Raw genomic sequence first — 22,068 nt, forward strand, 5'->3', positions numbered from 1 at the left:
ACGTGAAACAGAATAAGCAGATACTGATAGATAATGGACAGAGGAGAGATACTACTAGCATGGCTGTGCCAACAGACCAGAATTCAGTCATCTAAGCTATGCTCAGCCTCACATACATACTATGTACCATTGTATCTGTATCGCAGCTTTCCAAAGGAAATGTATCCTGAGGAGACAGAGTTTGAGTTTTCCACCTGCACATCCAGAACTTTGAGAGAAATGAGTAGTATCCTTTTTTTTATTACTAGTCTGCATAACAAGAAACTGTCTGTAAGCTTAGTAAAACATCAGTGCTGTTAGTGGTAATTATCCATCACCCAGGCAAGATATAGGCTTGTTCTGAATCCACAGGTAGAGTTAAACTAACTCTTCTTTCAGTAGTCAGAGGATAAGACTGGGGCAGGGAACTGGAAGCAGTATTAAACAGTGAAGCAATGTTAGACATAGTGTGTAGATGTAGAACACTGGAAATGTTTTATATATGCATTTTGCTAGACCAGTAGTTCTTATATGACTTATGCACTAGCTAACTTAGGACTGTGGTTTGTGATAAGCAGGTGAATCTGATCCTTACATTGTGGTCTAGAATGACACAATTTCACAGCATAACAGGGAAAGGGCCTCTCAGGGTAATGTCCAACTGCTGGCGTTTCTTTCATCTATGAACATTTCTCCTCTAGCTCATCTCTGTGAGTCCAGCCTTATGTAAGTGAAAACTTCCAAAGTTTTTCATAGACTACAGTAGCCAGCGTCTTCCTAAAATCCACAGCAGTCACTCTGATTTACTGCATTTGTACAAACCATTTCCTGAGATGCCATTGCTATGTGAGTTATTGCTCTGTGCAGGCAAAAAGCAAGAGAGTTGTGCAAATAATTAACTTAAACTGGTCTATTGGAGAGGTCAGACCCAGCAGGGCTGGATTTTCTCAGTGTCTGAAATGAATAATTTACCTGCAGACATAAGCAACAATACACGGTCTGTCCCAGGCAGAGGATACGCAAAATAAAATTCTTAATATTTTCTCCCTTATGCTCTCCTCTTTAACAGCTCTTTGAACATTTTTAGATTTGTCTGCACATTCAACATTTGAGCTAAAAAATCCAGAAAATTTGTCAAAAAAGAATGAAGGTTAATTCCTATCAGCAATGATATCTGGAAGGTAACACTCATAATTCTTGCTCTGCAGGATGTGCTAAATGAAAATGCAAGGGGAAGAGAAAAGATATTTTCTTTGAGTGCAGTTTCTCTCTGTGCTGCTAATTCTATATTTCAGACAATAAAATAGAAAAGCTATGATTTCCAAAGTTTCTGTTCACTCAGGAGTCTCTGCTGGTATCACCCTGGAATCAGGCATGAGTAGTATGCCTGAGAGTCACGTCAAACTCATTATTCTATTACATATGACAGAAGAGTACTCTCACGCTCAGACTGAAGATCGGTCTAGAAAAGTATTTGTTTTCTCTTCATTTTACTGAGTTTGTTTTTCTCATGACAATTTGTCCCTAAATAGAAGAAAATAATTGTTTTTCATGTGACTTCTGTATTGGGTTGATTCTGGATGCCCCATTAGGTTTTGGAAAGATAGAAGCCAGAAGAATAAACAGAAACATCTCTTTGGACATGCTCCAAGGGCATGCAGTCAGCACAGTAGTTCTCAAAGAGAAAGAAAAGAAGTTAACAGCATATTCAGTTAGAAGTTAACAGCAAGGGCCTATATTCCACTGAGTGGGACTTACACCCAGGTGGTTTGTGGAATGAGGTTAAATTTAAACATGTATCAATACTGATAATGAGATAGTCTTTATTCCCATTAAGTCCTTACTATATACCATAGCTGAATAAATGGAAATACCTATTTCATCACTACACTTCTGGGTTTTCAAAGCATACAAATCTGGGTAAATCTTTGTTTGTAGACCAAAAAGTAAAATGATGCAGTCCTACCTGAGGAGATACAGAAAAGCTTCATTAAGTTGAATTGCCAGCCTTGATAACACTTCCCCCAGGGTTACACAAGATAAAAAAGAGACGTACTAAGAACTCACACCTAGCCTGAGCTTTCTACCATGGTCAAACGCAAGAAAGGGTCAAACACCCCCTCTTGATCTAACAGAAATGAAAAAAAGAACATTGATTATGAGAAAAGGAATCACTAGATCACTAGTCTACCTTTCAGTAAACTCACAGACTATTAGGCAAATGAGACTTCAGTCTTTCTATGATTGCCACTTGCAGTTAAGAAGAAAATACCACAAGTGAAGCCAACATACTAACAAATCCCCATGACCAATAAATATGATACAAACACTGTGCTGGCCACAGAAAATAAATACTAAAGCTATCCATGTGTGTGTACATCTATAAAAGTGAGTATGTGCGTGCGTGTGTGTGTGTGTGTGTGTGTATGTCTTTGTACACGTCTGTGTTACAGGTGGAACTACAGCACTCTACATGACAGAAGACAAGCAAAACTATGCATTAGTCAATCTTGCATTTTATCTCCTAAGTTACAGCCATATCAGATATCACATGGAAAATCACAGTGATTCTCAGAAACTATGTATGTGTCTGTATGGTGTCATACATTCATTCCCCAAAATAATTGGTGTCGTTTTTCAGTCTCTAATCTAGTGCCTGTCTCCAGATACAGACAGGGAGATTGCTGTCTCACAGAATGTGAGCTGTGTGTCCTTTGTGAATCAGCTCACTTCAAGTGTCTAAGGTGAGGTGGCCTAAAAATGGAGACAATCCTAAATCTCTAGTTATATGGGAAAACAGTGGACATCATTCATTGCACACTTTTTACACATTTAACAGTCCTGCCTGTCAGAGGCATATTTAGTCATCATTGCATTTATTTTAAATTTTAAATAGGGTGGGAACTTTTTGATGCTTATCGAAATATCATGATCCTGCATACTGGCCAAGCTGCCCTTGTGTCCTTTCCCAAAGCAAAGTCCAAAAGGATTAAAATTAAACTTGCTCCTGGTGAATTGATATCTCCAGGAGAGCTCACTCTCCTGGATACAGCAGCAGAGGCTGCAATGACCTGCTGAGCTGGGAATGACAGCCTTTCAGACCACCTGGTAGGAATGCCTTTTGGCTGGTGTGTCATGGAGTCTACGCGTATTTGGAACAAAACATGTACCAAATGCCATTGAGAAAACGTCAACATCTGTCACAAGATGCAGCAAAACTTAAGAGGTTTTGCAGCTTCTTCTCCCTACTGACCATTTCGCAGAGTCACTGTACTCCAAGGGGCAGTCATCTTCTGACTGGAGGAAACAATTCTCCACTCGCGTGAGATTTTTGAGCACTTTTTGGACTTACAGGTGAAAGCAGGGGTGAAAGCCATCACCTCACAACTGGAACGTTCTGAACTGGCTGAGTGCAGGCAGGTAAATCGGTTTGTCCCTAGAGCTTTTCTCCCTGAGCTTCCTTAAACAATGCAACAACCCAAAATGACCAATCCGTTAGAAAATCAGCTATTCTCTCTGAAAACAGCTTCACACTCCACCAGCTTTGTGGTATGCTGTTAACAATGCCAGGGAACCCTCAGCTGACCACTTCGGCAGCCCCACTTCTCACCAAGTTTGCACAGCAAAGCCAACAGTCCAGGAGAACCCATCTGGTACAGGTAAATGGCAGCATAAAGGAATAGTCTAGCTGATGGGGTCTGATTCCCCCATAGCTAAGTACCCTGATGATCAGATCTAAAGACAGCAGCCATTGCAAAAAAGTGGTCAGCAACTCTCTTAGCAGTTAATATGCTGTTTTGAAGCGTAAATTCCTTTTACTTTTGTAAGTATTCTGCTGTGGAAGGAAAATAAAATTTTCTTAGCTATTTGTCATGCCATGCAATTGCTATTTTCCTCTCATCAGCAACTATTATTTTGAAAAGCAGTTTTCTCTTGAAGGTTAAATTATTCCTTTGATGGCAGTCTAAATATCATGAAGACCTTGATATTTTTGATTAGCATTTCATATTGATATATATAAAATATGTTGTGCTGGCATAAATTGATATCTGTAAGTCTGTGGCTTTTAAGGGGCTGTTCCAGAAGCCAAAATAATCATAAATATACAAGTATCCTAAATCTGGTAGAGATTTAGAATTGAGAAAGTCTCTAGCCATTTGGGAATACCCTCGGCTAGGAATTTTTCCTCAACCAGTTACATCAGAATGCAGCATACATAAGTGACTGTGGCAGAACTGAGTTTGAGGCTAGTCTTTTCCATCAAGGTTAGAGGGCTTCACAATACGTTATTCTCTAGCCACAATATTAGGAAAGAGAGATCAGGCACATAAACACTTATGATCCATAAAAATATATCTCAAAAAATCAGCTGATTGATGGAGCCTACACCCTGACCAACAGATTCTCCCAGAGTTCCCTCCATTTAGGTAAATGGTTTATTATAATTTTGAAAGGACAAGAAGCCTAGTTGTGCCACAGCTAGAGAAAGAGTAGTTTAGCTAACAGACTTGCATCCCCCACCTCCTCAGAACTGGTCCTGATTTTGTCATCTACTAGGTCCCAGATATAAAGCTCCCTGAAATTTTTCTAAGACTCTTTTCCAACAAATTTGACTAGATTTGGATCATATAGTGAATATGAAATGCTTTAGGGGTAAAAAAAGACCCTCAACATCTCCAGCATTCTTATACATACCTGTACACTTGTTCTGCATCTGTTAAGTCTTATTAAGGAAAGTCCATCCATCCCAATCCAGCTGTTCTTTCGTGTTTCAGAAGCACACAACAGCTTGGCAGGAGGCCAGCGGAGCTTAGATTCCTGATCACAAAGCCTCTTTAAAAAAGGAGGAGAATAGTGGTGAACAATTCAGACACATCACTTAGGCAGCTTTACTTAATTATTCTGATATCCACCACAAATTTGGGATTTTTAATGAGGTTTGTGGGCACAAGATACATTTTGAAGCAAAATATATTATAACTTTACCTCTTTCTCGTCAGAATGATTAAAAATAAATGCAGTTGATGTCTCACAGTGGTTGCATAACACAACAACAAACCACAGAAAATTGACATTTCCACCTTAAACTGTAGAAAAGATTTTTTTTATTAAATAAAATTCTGACTTTTTTTGCTAAATATATTTACAGAGTTTCATCAGTACAACCGAAAATACAGAGGTAATAATAAAACAGAGACATCTTCAACTGGGTCAAAGATACCTACATCACGTGGAAATGAAAGAAACATCTTCAAAAAATAGATGACTGGAGAGACAAAAAAATCAGAATGAAGTTCAAAAAGAGAAAAGAAAGAAGGGAATAAAAAGCAGGAAGGAAGAGAAAAGAAATATAACATTTCCATACTGTTTTTTTAGGCTTACAAACTAAACCAACAACAGACTCAGTAAACATCTGCACTGTCAGTAATAAGCCTCTTTAGAAGAGCGGATCTAACTTGGAAGCGTAGAAAATAAAACTCAGTTGTTGCATCTCAGTTCCTTCAGCTGCTTCATAACAGTTGCTCTAGCCTTGGCAGCCCACTCATGGTAAGCCCTAAGAGCTCACCTTATTAAAGACCCTGCCTTTGCTGTTCCTTTTCTCTCTTCCCTTCCCTGTGTCTCTCAGTCAGAAGCAGGGGCTGCTCTCCAAGATGAAGATCCCCATTTCGCTCGCTCTGTTGTGATTGTCTTTTCATGGACTTCATAAAACTAAGGGTTTTCATGAACCAGAATTTATTAATAAGAAGAATAAAACACCCTTTTGATCGAACAAAACAATATGATTGAAGAACTGATGTATTACTATCCACAGTGCCACCTACTGCTCCATTTCTGAAGTACAGTGTGTGTATATCCATAATTGCTGTAAACAACCACAATACATTGCTATAAGATTTGTCTAAACATTTATCGGCTTTTTTAGCACCTATGCTTTATTTGTTTTTCCTACAGTCAACCTAAGAAAGCCTTGAAAATCCTTTTATGTTTAAAACAAGCCACTCCCAGATCATTTTCTCATTATAAACTCCCACACGTTGAGACTGTTTCTTCCCTTAACACGCTTTTTCTCACCTTCAACTACGGAGGCTGAAATTGATTTTCCAACAAAGAAGAACTGCCAAAGTGGTTCTTCTGGAGGGACCGAGAAATCTGTGTCATGAAGACAACATCCAAGACTCGCTTCCTGAGATAATGTGCTGACCTAAGTAGTTTTTGTAAAAAAACCTTTGATCTACCCAAATAGAAGGAGTTAGATCAAAGCATGCAGAGAAGACAGCATCCTGGGAGATAATAAGTTTCAAAAGGAGTTTTAGGTAGGGCAGAGTGCACAGCATTGACTCTGTTCTGATATCGCCAGAGAAGCCTAGGAAATTTGGAAAAAACAATACACAGGAATGATTTCTCTTCAAAGACCTTTCAGATTCAGCCTATTTATTATCCAGTAGCCTTGCAAGTGATGTTATTTCACTTTTGTGGGCTAAAAGATGATTCAGTTGAATAAAAAACGATGTCTGACAAAATTGAGTCACACTGAATAATGAATTATCAGAGGGCATTTGTATACGTTGGTGATAAGAGTAATAAAGGGAATCTAAATAGATCAGGCTCAAAACCAGTTTTCACTGTTTCCAAATTTCTGAAAAATGTTTTTTATTTAAGTTATATTTTATAAACTGAAATGCTTCGCTTGTTATTTTGGGTAGGTCTCCATTCTCTCACTTCAGCAATTGTCCTCTCTGTTCTGCTATGAAGGAACAAACTGTATGATAGCAGTCATACCTTTGCCCTCTCTTTATGACAAAAATGACACATTTTTCTAGTGTTCCCTTCACCCCTTGTACCTCATTGTACTTCACATGGAGGATATTTAGTGATTCCCTTTCTGTTTCTTTCTGCTATTGGTGACTGCATCTCCATTGTATGTGCTAAAAGTTTGGCAGTTCTTCCTGTCAGAATATAGCTCTTCTCTTAGAGAGCTCATTTTGCTGTAGGTATACAGCTACAGGCATTACCACCTTTATGGTAGTAAACATGAATAACTGCAGATGCATCACAGAGATCCCATACTTAATCCTGGCAGTCTAGTCCCTTGCCCTACAGTAACTAGAACCATTTGTAGATAAGAAAGTTTTTGAACTGACTGTTGGATCTAACCTTTCCTAAGCCCTCCATATGCTTTTCCAGCAGTAATAACTAAAAAAAACTTGCAATGAAAAAAAAAAAAAAACAAGGAAAAAATAATAAGAAAAAGTGGTTCTGTAAGTATCAACAAAAACCTTTATTGTACTCTAGGTTGGCCGACTTCAGCGTCAAGGAAGACAAGACCTGAGTTTAAAGCTTTTTCCTGGGGAATATATGCTGTTGTAATCAATCCACCCAATTCTCCTTTTGTTTGCACATTTATTATCTCCACTGTCAAAACCCACAATTCTCCCCGGGCAAGACTGCAACCAGAGCCAAGCAAACTCATCTTCTTTGAGAATATGGCTAGAAACTTCAGAGATGTAGTTTATTACCTATTTTAAGGTGAAGAGCAGGAAAAGCTACCTACTCATTGGATCTAGTTCTACAGCCCTTTCATATGCAGCTGGTGAACACTGAAATAACATGGTGCTGCTTGTAGATGGAGAATAGTTTGACGCTGCACTGAGTCAGAATAAAAGCAGTGTGAGTGTATCACAGGATACTTAATCGGTATAGAAAGATATATTAAGTGTCAAGTGGATTTTTTCTATCATGGGCAATGGCTATTGAAAGGTTAAAAGTTGAGAAATTCTCTTTTTAAGTAGCTAGCTTTTATATAAAGTTTGCAGGTTTTGATGGGCATATTATTTTATAATGTGGATCAGTTATAATGCTGAAATTTGACAAATTTTAAAGCAGATACAATTTAATATAGAGAACAAGACCTTCAACTGGGGACATTTGCAAGTGTTTCTAACTTCCATTTAAGGATACAGATAAGAGTCCACTTCAGGTCACCTGACTCAAGCACTCAATGACAGATGTAAACTGTTTTCAATTGTCTTTGTCCAAACAGATTATACGTTTTACTGTTAAATTAAATAGGGTTAAGAATTACCTCAAAGAAAAAAATGTCAGCGAAACCAGCCCAGAAAAGCAGGTGAATTTATCGAATCTTACTGTTTCAGCAAGAACTAACTTCCTAGCAAATTTCACTAAAGCATTTCTTGCACAGAAATAATCTTGCTAGAGGATAGACTTTGGTTTTAGTTACAGATCTGTTGCTATCGCAGAACTAATGAATGGGGCTTCAGTTTTATAGACCTTACTTGTCTTAATCTCTTTATCTTCTTGTCACTCGTGTAAGTGTCTTGTATAAATATGGTAAAGAGAGGCCCATGTGCTTCAGGAAAGATTGTTTAAGAAGCAATAGCTTGTCAAATCAATTAAAAAAAAAAGAAAGAGTTAAAATAAACCTGTCATCAAAAAAAAAAACTCTGAATGCAAAATATTCAATTTCTCTAAAGTAATTTCACACAAAGTCATCATTATCTTTGCAAAAGTTGCTAGAATTCACAGGATTCACCAAAGTTTTTAACATAGTCCTTTTCCATAAATAGTCTTGTCTTCTGTGTGATTTGACACGGATGTATGTAGTACATCTTTGTAGTAGCCACTGCCTCTCAGAGTAGTCTTGCTTCTCGGAGGTGTTTGCAGTCAGACAGATAATGGTAGGAAGCTGGACTGTGAAAACTAACTTACAGAACTAGAATTTTGCTTCTGTTTTGATCTTTTTATAATATTTTCAGTACTTTTCAAACGTGTTTTCCTGTTCTCTGGTTCTACTAGAACAAAAAGCAAGAATCTGGGATGACACTGTGTGAAAAAAGCCTCCTAAAAAGTAAGTCATACAGACAGGATAAAGTTAAATATTCTCAGCATGTGAAGGAATACTAGTGGTCACAGTGCTATTCAGGTAAGCACTTTTAATCAGAAAATCTGAAGCACTTCAAAAGAGATGATACCTCCAATTTGCAAAAGTGGAAGCACAGTATAGTTACATGCGTTGCCCAGTTTCATACAATGATAGTGTTGCCAGAGCTTGTGAAATTATCTTACGATATCCCGTGACTTTTTCAAACCCCTTCTCCAAAGAGGTTTAAGATAATATATTTTGTCAAAAACAAATAAAAAACCAAAATATCTCCTAACTGCAAACAAAAAATGGAAAAACGTGACACCTGAAAACATGAACACACCACAGATTATCTGAAAATCTTAAAAATCTTTTTAAAGTTATTCTCATGATTTTTAGGCTTGGCACAGCATCCGAATGTTCGTTGGGTAACTATGGGTGAGTCAGTGCCATTGTTCCTCTGGTACCACACCTAGTGCCTTGCTTCTCCCTCGGGGAAGATTATTGGTGCGGGCAGCGATGGCTTGAACACCCTGAACGTGGCTCAAAGGACTGCAGAGGAGAGCAGTACCCCACCGGCAGTGATTGGGGGACCTTACTGACCCAGGGAAGCTCGTGGTAGTTACTCCTAACGACAGCGAGCAAGCGCGAGCTCCTTGGGATCGCACTTTCGCTAAATAAATGCACGTATGGAGTGCTTAAAACCATGGAAAAAAAAAAAAAAAAATCTACCAAAGTCCTGCCCCTGCCTCCTGCGGCCATAAAGAAGATAGGCGCGGCGCGCCGAGCTGACGACCCAGCCCGCCACGGTCCCCGCCCCGCCCGCGTGCCGGCGGCTGTTTGCGTCGGCCGTTAGGCAGCGGCCGTTAGGCGGCAGCAAAGGGCCCGTGGGGGAGGGGCGGGGGCGGCGCTGTGGGGCGTGCGCAGGGCTCCTGACGCGGTCCTCCGGCAGCCGGTTAGGGAGGCAGATTCCCAGCTGGCTCGTTTACAGTGTCTGCTTTTGCAGCGTACCTGTTGGCACAGAGGGGCGCCTTGGTTGAGCCCAGGGGTTGGTTTGTTCCTCAGCCAGCCGAGGTGGTCTCTGTGAGACTGGCAGCTTTCAGTCTTGCCCTCAGGGTTTCCAAAGAGAAGTATTGAGAGTGTTGAGCAGATGTGATGGTTCTGAAGTGATAGCCTCACACTTAAAATGTTAGGGGGTTTTCTTTTAAATAACATGATTTTTAAGCTATAGGATGGTCTGGTTTCCTGTCAGCTCCAGGTAGTAAGTCACAGAATCACAGAATGGCTGAGGTTGGAAGGGACCTCTGGAGATCGTCTAGTCCAACACCCCTGCTCAAGCACGGTCATCTAGAGCACTTTTCCCAGGATCGCATCCAGGCGGGTTTTGAATATCTCCAGGGAAGGAGACTCCACAACCTCTCTGGGCAACCTGTTCCAGTGCTCTGTCACCCTCACAGGAAAGAAGTTTTTCCTCAGGTTCAGACGGAACTTCCTGTGTGCACAGTGTGTGCCCGTTGCCTCTTGTCGGGTCGCTGGGCACCACGGAGAAGAGCCTGGCCCCATCCTCTTGACACCCTCCCTTCAGATACTTGTAGATATGGATGAAGTCGCCTCTCAGTCTTCTCTTCTGCAGGCTAAACAGGCCCAGCTCTCTCAGCCTTTCCTCATAGGAGAGATGCTCCAGTCCCCTCATCATCTTTGTAGCCCTCCGCTGGTCTCTCTCCAGTAGTGCCATGTCTCTCTCGTACTGGGGAGCCCAGCACTGGACACAGTACTCCAGATGTGGCCTCACCAGGGCGGAGTAGAGGGGCAGGATCGCCTCCCTCGACCTGCTGGCAACACTCCGCCTAATGCAACCCACAATACTATTGGCCTTCTCGGCCACAAGGGCACATTGCTGGCTCATGCTTAGCTTGTTGTGCACCAGGACATCCCGTGTCCTTCTGTGCAGAGCTACTTTCCAGCGGGTCAGCCCCCAGCCTGTCCTGGTGCATGGGGTTATTCCTGCCCAGATGCAGGACCCTGCACTTGCCTTTGTCGAACTTCAGGAGGTTCCTCTCTGCCCACCTCTCCAGCCTGTCCAGGTCCCTCTGAATGGCAGCACAGCCTTCTGGTGTATGAACCACTCCTCCCAGCTTAGCATCATCAGCAAACTTGCTGGGAGTGCTCTCTGTCCCTTCATCCAGGTCACTGATGAATAAGATGAACAAGACTGGACCCAGGACTGACCCCTGGGGGGATGCCACTAGCTACAGGCCTCCAACTAGACTTGGTGCCACTGACCACAACCCTCTGAGCTCTGCCATCCAGCCGGTTCTCAATCCACCTCACCGTCCACTCATTCAGCCCACACTTCCTGAGCTTGCCTATGAGGATGTTATGGGAGACAGCGTCAAAAGCCTTGCTGAAGTCCGGGTAGACAACATCCACTGCTCTGCCCTCGTCTACCCAGCCAGTCATTCCATCACAGAAGGCTATCAGATTGGTCAAGCATGATTTCCCCCTGGTGAATCCATGCTGACTACTCCTGACCACCTTCTTGTCCTCCACAGGCTTAGAGATAGCATCCAGGATGAGCTGTTCCATCACCTTTCCAGGAGGTAAGGCTGACAGGCAATTGCTGCAGCTGCTCCAAAAATACTGTTTCACAACTGTTTTTTTTTCATAAACTGATAGTCAGGGCAACTCAAACCACTGAGACAAAAAGATGACCAACCAATAAATTGCTGAATCCTTCCCTGGTCAGGCAGCAATGCCTTCCAGTTAACCTAGCAAGGAAACCTTGTTCCCCAGAAGTCCAGCTCAGTCTATTATGGGTGAAATGGCACAGTATAGCCAAGCCAGTCTATCAGCTTCACTCACTAGAAAGGCATGTAGTGGGAAATGCTCCTTTTCACCTTTCCTGTCTCTCGCCGCATCTCAGCTGTGCTGTTCCATCCTCTCTGACACTTGCCAGACCTTCTGCTGAGCCAGCTCCATTTTCTAACTTAGCAAAAAATCTTTCTGGGGTCTTGGATGAGTTCAATGAAGTGAAGCCATCAGCTCAGGGATGGAGCTGACTGCTCTAAGTGTAGGGAGGCCAAGGAGAAGTGCAAACAGATGACCAAGACAATCTGGTGATAATTAACTGTAAAGATAGGCTCAGCTGTATTATATTATGCCCCGAGTGATTCTTTTCTGACAGAAGCACATCTAATGCCCTCTGCTTCTTCTGGCCTGGGTTTGAAACTTGTTTCCTGGGAATCAAGCTGCTGGGCTATTTTCTAGCACCTCTGTGCTATGTGGTAATGTATCAGGGCAGCTCTTCTGAAGTACAAGCGCTGATATGCGGTCATGTAAGCCAACAGTTTTGCAGGCTAACAATATAGTGAGAAACTATAAAATGGTTATTCTGTGACAGGACAACACTGGCCTCTGTGGGCCTTAAACTCTTCCACAGTTCACAAAACTATTTGTTTACAGGGTCCCTCAAATTCTTATTTCACAGGAGACTGTCTGTACATGCTATTATGTATAATCTGCAGTGCTCATTCCTGGATCCTATAAGTTAAAGAGAAGGAAGTCACACTCCTATAAGTTAAAGAGAAAGAAGTCACGCTTCTGCTGTTTTTACACAGAACAGCTACCTGCTCTAATTCACCTGGACTTTTTTTGTCTTAAGCGAGGTCAGAACTTGTCCAGCCACACTATTAGGAAGTCCATGCTTGTCAGCGCAATGTTATCCTCAACAGTCCCAGAGACACCCCTGATCTCATGTGGAGATCTGATCACTCCTGAATTCTGGATTTGGGACGGGTTGCTTTTCAAGCTTAGAATTAGATATAGCTTATACAGCTGTCTCAGAAACACTGGGTTCTTGACTAGACACATAGGCACATAAGCATCTTCAAAGCAGGCAGCCACTCGCAGGATCATAGGTTTTGGGTTAGGGGGCTGCACCCCCTCAGATATGAAAGCAGCATCCCAGCTGTGTCCTGGAGCAAAACAGGGCCACATTGTTCCCTGCTTCACTACTCACTAGTTTCTCTAAGTAAGGAACCTGGGCCCAAAGGCCAGGAAAGACCTATGACGTGGAAAAAGAGAAAAAAGATGGAAAATCAGGGACCAGGACTGCAAGGAAAGCCACCAAGAATGCATGCAAAAGTAGGGACCGCGCCTTTGTAGCTCTGTTTGTAAAAGCTCTCAGGGCTGCAAGGTTGCTCAAGAACAGAATGAAGTTGACAACCTGAGGATGCAAGAGGAATTAACTGTGGAAGAAAGGAAAGGCATGTATTAGTGCACATAGATTGATGAACTGATTGAGAATAGGTAACAGTGTTTAACCTGTGAAGTCATCTAAGAGACATCATGCAGAAAGAGTCTACTTATCCTGCTGGTAAGTAGCCAGGGAATAGAGAAGGTCCATGAGTGTTAGGTCACAGGAAGGGTGTATCTCGAGGGGAGGACTTGGGGGCTGGGCTCAAATCAGGTGGTGAACTCAGAGCGTCCTCCCAACTGGAGTTTGCTCAGGGCAGTGCTGTGTTTACCACTGGCGAGTTTCAGTTGTCCCTGAGGTGGTAGATACTGTGGCTGGGGAGCTCAAAACTGATTTTTACCTCCCTCTGAGGGAGAAAACAGACCTGGCCCCAAAACGCTCAAGACCTTGCTCAGAACAGTCTTAAATTCTTACCTCTACCAGCAGCTGCTTCTCAAGCCCTGAGGATTTCACTGAGCCAATTTAATGCTGGTGGTCAGACAGTTTAAACCCATTAGCTCCCAGCTCTCTGAGTAAATTTTCTGCTCCGAGCCCAGCACACCGACAGACTACTCCAACCAGAACTGCAGAGAGCCACCACAGTAATCGGACATTTGAGAACTGTTGTGGCCTGTGTGGTGAGTGGTAAAGGGCTGAAGAAAATGCCGCTGGCTAGATCACTGTCTATGACCTCTCTTAATGGTCTTCCTCAGTGGGAGGATGAAGACCTGCCAGTGGAGGATTTGTTGCTCTTTGAAGTTTCTTGGGAAGTTACCAACAAAGGTTTGTACAACATTTAGGAGTGAATATTGCTATTTTCAAGGGAGTGGAGGGAGGCATGAAGGACTTGGGCACAAGAGGCATTAAGGGTAGATTGAGGAAAAGCTAGCTGCAGAGTTACTGTATTGGAAGAAGTGAATGTGACATCCATCTGTGATCATGCATGCTGTGTATGGGCTGCATCTGTATGTGCTTATATGGAATAAGCATATATAAAGGCAGATGTCTGTGTCTTTACATGGTTCGTCACCAGGGCTAGGCTATTTTGGCAAACATCCAAGTGGTATGCTGGGGTGTGCACATATATGACTATATAGATGTTGCTGTGTACATATTTGTGTTTTACCTCCCTTGCAAATTCTTTCTTGGGAACATAACACATGAAAATAAGCTTTAAAACAGACATTGGATTGAGAGAAGTTTATCAGTATCCCCTCCTCTTTCTATAGTGGCATGGAGAAGAAGCTAAATTTGAAACAGGTGTAAGTAAAACAGCTGCATCAAAACCATTGAAGAAAAAACAGATGCCAATGACCTGCAGAGGGTCTTTGTGCCAGCTGAAACCCTTTTGGACTGATCTTTGCAAACATAGGTGGTGCCAAACAGGGAGTTCATGTTTTGTGCATGTGTACAGTTTTGCAATCTGCTTACTGCATGCAGTTTGGCATGCAAAGTGTACACTGCTTGTCTTGCAAAGAACTTTTTGCCTCCATTTCTAATTCACCATACAACTGTCCCCTTCCAGTTAGGCGTTGTTCACCAATGGGGAACAGGCTCCATTTTTGCCACAAAAATGAGCTAATATGAGTAAATGATTGACCTCATATAGCTCATTGTCCTGGCAGACAAATAAAGAGATTACTTGGAAGAGTGGATCTATAATCTGTAAGCTTTTAACCCTAAAGGGGAAATGTGTGTGAGAGGAACAGGCAGTGTTAGGGCTTATCTTTGTGGTGAAACTGGAATTACTATTCTGTGATAGCTTCTGGTGTTTAATCTGCTCTGCAAGTACAATTTTACTCTGCTCTTACTAGCGTGGGGAGCAGTAGGGAGTAACTTTTGCACTTTGAGTTTCTTTGGGCTTATTTTTCAGTAGCTTCAGTCAACCTTTTTGAGTTAATTTTACTGCTGTTGGTACTTGGAGCATGTAGCATTTGCTTATTAGGTACCCTGTAGAAACAAGCTACTTGCAGGTAGATGGCAGCAGAAATCTAGCTAATTCCAGGTGTTCTGACTAACATCTCAAGCAGCTCCGTGGTACATATATTTGGACTCACGGGTCCAAACAGTTATCTAGACTCACTGGTTACAGAAACCACGCAATACATTGAAGAAAAAGTAAAACACAAATAGATTAATCTGTCTTCCTGTGTATGTGCAAAACACACAGTGAATCATCTGTATAGCTCTTGTTGACCTCACTGAAACCAGATCAACTTGACCCAACTAAAATGTATTATTCTCACATTTTATGAGAGAATTAGTAATTGTTCAATTAGTTTAAACAGAAGGTGCTGTTAATTACACCACCTACTAAACCCACCTAGCTGATTAAGCTAGTCATAGAAAACAATTTCTTCATTAAGACTGGATCTCTGTGCAAAGTTATCATTAACCAACCCTGACTGGAAGCATTTGTGCAAAAACATTTTAATAAGCATATTTCAGCTTATTTTTCTGAAACTCTTGATTCTAAAATTTTTTCTAAAGCTTCCACGCAGCTGAGTGTCACATAGCAAGATACTGTTCCCCCGTGACCTAACTTTATAAATTCATAAACAGTTCCTGGAAAATGTTAGGGCTCTATGTCTCTTAGGAGAGAGACTGGCTATAAAATACAGGGAGAGTGATCACAGAAGATATATAGGCTTAGGGAATAATAGCTTAGACTGTATTTTTCCTACCTCCTTTAGCACAAGGAAGAACTATTTATTTGACTAGTAGGCTGGTCCCACGTAGATTTAGTACTACTATTTATTTTAGTGTTTTAGTTTTAATAGTGAGATATATATATAGCTAATAAAGAGGAAAGGATAAGCATTAGCTGGGTTTGTTGCCCGCAAGGCTGATTTTGATCATTTTACATGAAGGTTTCTTTCCTCCTTTCTAACAATGCAAAGATGTATCAGAGTAGTTCAGCATGGAGTTGCTTCACACTGCTCAAGTAGTGTAAAGCTGTTGCTGCCTGCAGGAGAGAGCTCAAGGCTTTACATTAACTTTGTACACATCACTAGAAGTTTGGCTATGGGTTCATTTGCTTCTTGACCAGTGCTGCTTCTTAGTGATTCTTTCATTTCTCTGTGACAACATCAGTAAGACTGAAAGCCTTTTCCTCTGTCATGAACATGCTGCTGGAGTTCATATACAGCCATCTATACTCACATCTGTAAATGGTGCCCTTTACAAGCAGCTCTGCTGAGCTGTTTTCTAAACCTCTCAAGTATATTCTCTTTCAGAGTGTGAGGATAATAAAGGAGTCCTGCAAGTTGAAACACATTTGGTTACACAGTATAAGAAGGTCTTCATGTGCCAGGCTGCCCATGGAGAGTGTGCCTTTACCGGGATTTCCCTGAGCAGAAGATAAGGCTGGTTGATATTGAGGTAGAAGATGCAAGCTGTTACGGAAGGATGAGTCAGCTGTATGAAGTCAGTGCTCAGTGATCTGTCAAGTGTCCATTATTTCCAGGGTCCCATCATTTCTGTCTTAGCAGTTGGCACAGTGAAAGTATCTTTTTCTCTTTCCTGAGCCTGAATCATTTAACACCAGCTCTAAATAGGCAGAGCTTTCTACTTCTCCATGCTTTCTTTTCATATTCTCTGTCCTGGCTGCTGCCTGTGCTAGGTGATAAACTTTGACATATGTGTTTGAAAGCATTGACATCTCAGTTACTCTTCTTTCTCCTTCACTCATGTCCTCTATCTGGAGCAAACAAAGGCAAGATAACTGAAGGAGAGAATGAGAAATAAAAAAGGATTATTTTGAAGTGTCACTCTTCCCCCTCCTCCCCTCGAAGTCATGTGAACAGGAACTTGCCACCTAAAACACGTGCACAGCACTGAAATCATCTTGCTCTGAAATTCCCCTGCCAAAGAAGTGAGAAAAGCATAGTTTGTGATACAAGATTTTCCTTACTTTATTTGGCTATCCACTGATGGGCAAGTCCTGTACTGCAAAGTGGCTCTGCCATGTTTCTGCAGTAGAAGAAGGAAAAAAGCAGTCAGGCCAGACCCCAGTGCACTGCAGTGTAGCCTCCCCTGCCGTATGACCTGGAGCTCATGGTGGTAATCACGGGGAGGCTCAGATTTTTTCACTCTTTTTTCTGCTCCTCTCCTGGCCAGCCTGCTTCAGTAAAGCCAGGTCTAGTCACACGTGTATGCATTGCAAAGGGGGATTGGTTTTCTTTCTTCCATAGTAGGAAGACTAGTAAAAACCTTAAGGATAGGAGCACAGAACAAGCGGCTATAAGCTATTTAGATCTACTGTCCAAAGCCCCACAGACAGAAATTGTCAGGAGGGAGCAACCAAAGGCCATTACAGGAGCACCAGTATAGTTTTCCTCAGTACAGGTTGGGGGCTGACCCGCTGGAAAGTAGCTCTGCACAGAAAGTCATGGGATGTCCTGGTGCACAACAAGCTAAGCATGAGCCAGCAATGTGCCCTTGTGGCCGAGAAGGCCAATAGTATTGTGGGTTGCATTAGGCGGAGTGTTGCCAGCAGGTCGAGGGAGGCGATCCTGCCCCTCTACTCCGCCCTGGTGAGGCCACATCTGGAGTACCGTGTCCAGTGCTGGGCTCCCCAGTACGAGAGAGACATGGCACTACTGGAGAGAGACCAGCGGAGGGCTACAAAGATGATGAGGGGACTGGAGCATCTCTCCTATGAGGAAAGGCTGAGAGAGCTGGGCCTGTTTAGCCTGCAGAAGAGAAGACTGAGAGGCGACTTCATCCATATCTACAAGTATCTGAAGGGAGGGTGTCAAGAGGATGGGGCCAGACTCTTCTCCGTGGTGCCCAGCGACCCGACAAGAGGCAACGGGCACACACTGTGCACACAGGAAGTTCCGTCTGAACCTGAGGAAAAACTTCTTTCCTGTGAGGGTGACAGAGCACTGGAACAGGTTGCCCAGAGAGATTGTGGAGTCTCCTTCCCTGGAGATATTCAAAACCCGCCTGGATGCGATCCTGGGAAAAGTGCTCTAGATGACCGTGCTTGAGCAGGGGTGTTGGACTAGACGATCTCCAGAGGTCCCTTCCAACCTCAGCCATTCTGTGATTCTGTGATTCTGTGATTCTTTGATTGTGAGAATGAAGACTGCTGCAGCATTCCTGGAAATTTTTAACAGTGATCTTTTGTTCTTGCTCCATCCCCTTCAGCCTATTTTAAATGCTTCTCCACTGAAAACTGAAGTATTTAATCTGGACAGGGGACAGGAGAAATCTAATTCTGTTAGTTGCAACAACAGTTAGTTCTAGGGTAGTGGATTTTCTCATACGTTTGTGAGAAGGGCTGAGAACTTTGAAAATCTGATCTCTGTTCTATAAAGATATCTTAAAAATCATTCCATTAATATTTAGATTAGTATGTTCTTCTGGTATATTACTCAACACAGCTTTTGGATAGAGAGTAGAAGAATACTTAAAAATACTGGGCAGATGGCCAGTTTGTATCATAATTCAGCTACAAACAGATTAGCTCTAGAGCCACTGGTAGATAAATCCTAAAGATTTTCCACTATCCGTATTGGAATGAGGACTCTGGTAAAGCAAACCTTGGTTCAGATCTCCTTTGGGCAGAGCTCCATATTCAGGTTCTGTGGTGCAAATCTGGACCCTTGGAAATGAAATCATGTATCCACTGAGTCAGTAGGACCAGCGTTTCACCCACTCTGTGTGAAACACCTTCCCATGTTCTTTGGGAGAAGGTGAATGATTGAACCCATGACACATCTGAACTAACAGATTTGGGGGAATGGGAATATGCTAGCATAAATTTAGCATAAGCACAGCATCAAAGCCCTATGCATTTCTAGAGTCTGGTGGTATATCAAGGTCAAAGCAATCTCAGATGAAGTCTTCTGTACTGGGGGAATACAAACAGAAATACCTTTTGTATTATGTACATCTGTCATAAACTGAATGTTTCTGTATTCTTTCAGAATATATTTAGAATGCAAGAATTCCACAGAATTTAAAGAACTTATATCTTTTGATGAGTCTTGACCACAAATGTAGTCAAAAATACATGAAAAGCATATGCTTTCTGAAGATGCCGTGTATTTTTTCACTTGACATGTTTTACAATCTTACTCTAAAAATAGTCCCCAGATATCTCAACAGGCAAAAAAAAAAAAAAACCCACAAAAAAAACCCCTTCAACCCCCTCCTCCCCCCAAAACTCAAACCAAATATTAGGAAAAATCGAGTTTGAACCCAATTTTATCGTGTTTCTGTAGGGCAGTTTGAGGGGAAGGAGTGAAAGGATAGCTGATGTAATTAGTAATTGTGGCAATGCAATTAACTTGAATCCGGAACATGGAATGCCACTTCTCTCTTAGATCCCACGGCAACCTCAGCCCCGAGGAAAGTTTTAGTGCCATCAGAATGGGCTGGTCAGTGTTTAGCAATAGGAGCTGGAGAGCTCTGGGAACATCCTAATTCTCTACCTCTCTCTTTAGTGAAGATGTGAGGGGAAGGGCTCCTGCACTGATCAGTGGTAGTCTGCGCTTCTCTCACTCTCATTTGCACAACTTCTCTTCCCAACCCTCTTTCCCTTTTGTTATCTATTCCTCCTTCACTTTCTTCCTCTGCAATATGGGGTGGGTAGAAGGAAATAAAATGAATGGTGGGTATCTCTGGTAGCTTTGATAAGTTTTGGCCATTCCATGCTCAGAGGGTCCCACTTCCAGAAGCCATTTTTTGGTAACACAGTTCCTGTGTAGTGCTGGAAGCTATGGCCCCTTCATCATCAGGTAACGGAAGGTGTTTGTAATGTGTCTTTCCATATAACAGTTTGCAGCAGGAAGAACAAATTGCCTTCTACAGTATTAGATCTTGCACAAAGCTAGGTCCATTTCAGCCTAATGCTGTCCTCAGTAGCAATATGATATAGGGAGACTGTTCTTGACTCGTAGACCTTTGATTTATTTAGGTAGTTCCGATGTCTACATGAAAAGCTTTTAAGCACTGCTTATTTTAAAAATATACAATGGAAACAATGCACCAGAAATTGAAATGGAGGAAGAATAAAACAACTGAAGGGATACAGATAACTTTTCAGGCAAATTCGTAGTAATAGTAAAATGAATTTAAAATATTCAGAGTTTTAAAAATAATTCTGTGAATTATTCTCAGAAAATATTTTATTTTCATCTTCTTTTTAAAGAGGTTTCAAAAAAGTCAAACTTTTTAAAATGGTCAAAATAATAATTTTTCAAATATTTTAGTTCCCTTTTCCACCCAAATTTATTTTTCCATGTAAAAAGAGGAAGAGAAAGGATGGAAAGGACATATGGAAGAAAATGGTTTGTTATTAATTTCCTTTTTAACTTCATTTCCTTTACTTTAATACAAAAAGTTAAAAGTAAGTTTTAAAAATAAATGATAGTAAAATGTTTCTCTCAAGGACATGTTTAAATTGTCAAAAATATTTGAGTAAAACATTTTGCTGGAGGTCAAAACACTAAACTAGACCTCCATACACATTTGACTGCTAATTCCCCATCCAGTCCAAATCTCTGGATCTGATTCCTCGTGATATTGATAATTGCATCCATTCCACATTTCATCTTTTGCTGTTTGTTTTAAAACCTATTTCTGGTAACAAAACTTCAGAGGCTGCATCCAGCAACTTGCAATATATCATGGGATTTTGGTACTTCCCCGTTGTTTGTAAAGGTATTCTATTTAACTCCTTAAAGTACCATATGAGGGGAAGAATCAGGAGGTTAACCAAACTGTTGGAAGTAATTTAAGAATTCTGTCAGGGTTTACATACTGACTTTGAGCCTCTGTTACTGGACAGGATGTACAAAGCACTACTTATGCACAGAGGTATTTCCAGTAAATTCAAAGTACCTGAGAAGTCTTGAAAGGAACTTCCAGTGAGATGAGCAAATATAAGCTATCACTTCATGGTGTACAGTGTGTTCCTTGAATTTATTTTGGGAAAATGTAATTTCCCTAGTCAATACATTATTCTAGACATTGCTCTGTTCCTCTCTCAATGTCTTTTTTTAAGGTATATGCAACAGCTTCCACATACATAGTTTCCTTTGCCCACTTCCTGTCATTAAAGCTCATGCGGAGACATGCGCTGTGAGTCATATTTCCACAGTAACAGAGAAGACAAAAGCAAGTTTGGGGAATCAGGTAACCCAGAGCTTTTGTTGCAGCTATTTTTGAAGAGTCTTCACAGTGTGCAAAACCTACACTTTTGTTTTTATCCTTTTAGGTACTTTTCGTGACATTTCTGGCAAGTCAGAATAGACTGAATAGGCCTACATTCATCTTTGGCAGGGCCCACTTTAGGACACACAGTGATGTAATGTATGTATGATAAATAAATACTTTTGTGACACTGCGTATGGATGACTTATAGTAGCATCTGTCTTGAGCTACATAGCAAGCAAACCCATTGTCATCAGCTGCTGGGACAGGAATGCCACAGTTGTCAGGTGATACAGTTTACTTAGTCTGCAAACTAATTTCCAAAGCGCTGAGCAACTTCAGGTGCTCTGCTGTAAATGGGGGCAGATTTTTAAAGTGAATTGAGTAACCTCTGAAGGTTCTCACCATCTGCAGTTGCACCTCTAGATATTCGAGCACCTTTTAAAAAGTAAGCCTGGAGTGCCTACTGTCAATCACTGGCAAGTCGCATGGCTGACTCCTTATATTAGTTGATGTCATCGCTGAAAGGCATAATACAATCATCCTGCTTGGAGTAATACAAAACATTTCTGGATTCAGTGGAGGATGAAATTTCAAGCAGCTGTTGCACTAATTCTATTTGTATTATTTACAGGTCTACAGACTTCTGCCATCTTGTATGCATGTGTTGTTTGCTTGTAGCCCTTGAGCTTCATCTAACTTTACCCTGCTTTAAAATTGCTGGAGCTGTGCCAAATGTGCCTCTCATGTACAGCAGCTACCTAAGCCTCCAGTTTTCTCTTCTCTTCTACTTGCTGGGTCCAAGCAC

At 41.6% G+C, this 22,068-nt stretch overlaps 1 protein-coding gene across 1 annotated transcript in view; it reads left to right on the forward strand.

Annotated features, from left to right (window-relative positions):
• Nucleotides 1–13,347: 13,347 nt before the first annotated feature.
• GYS2 (glycogen synthase 2) overlaps nt 13,348–22,068 on the forward strand; it is a 50,443-nt gene continuing 41,722 nt past the window's right edge. The window contains exon 1 of the mRNA XM_009690328.2: nt 13,348–13,877. Coding sequence (XP_009688623.1) covers nt 13,757–13,877 — 121 coding nt within the window. The 5' untranslated portion in view covers nt 13,348–13,756. The remainder of the gene's footprint in view (nt 13,878–22,068) is intronic.

This window comes from Struthio camelus, chromosome 1, assembly GCF_040807025.1.
Source record: "Struthio camelus isolate bStrCam1 chromosome 1, bStrCam1.hap1, whole genome shotgun sequence".
NCBI classification, from domain to species: domain Eukaryota; kingdom Metazoa; phylum Chordata; class Aves; order Struthioniformes; family Struthionidae; genus Struthio; species Struthio camelus.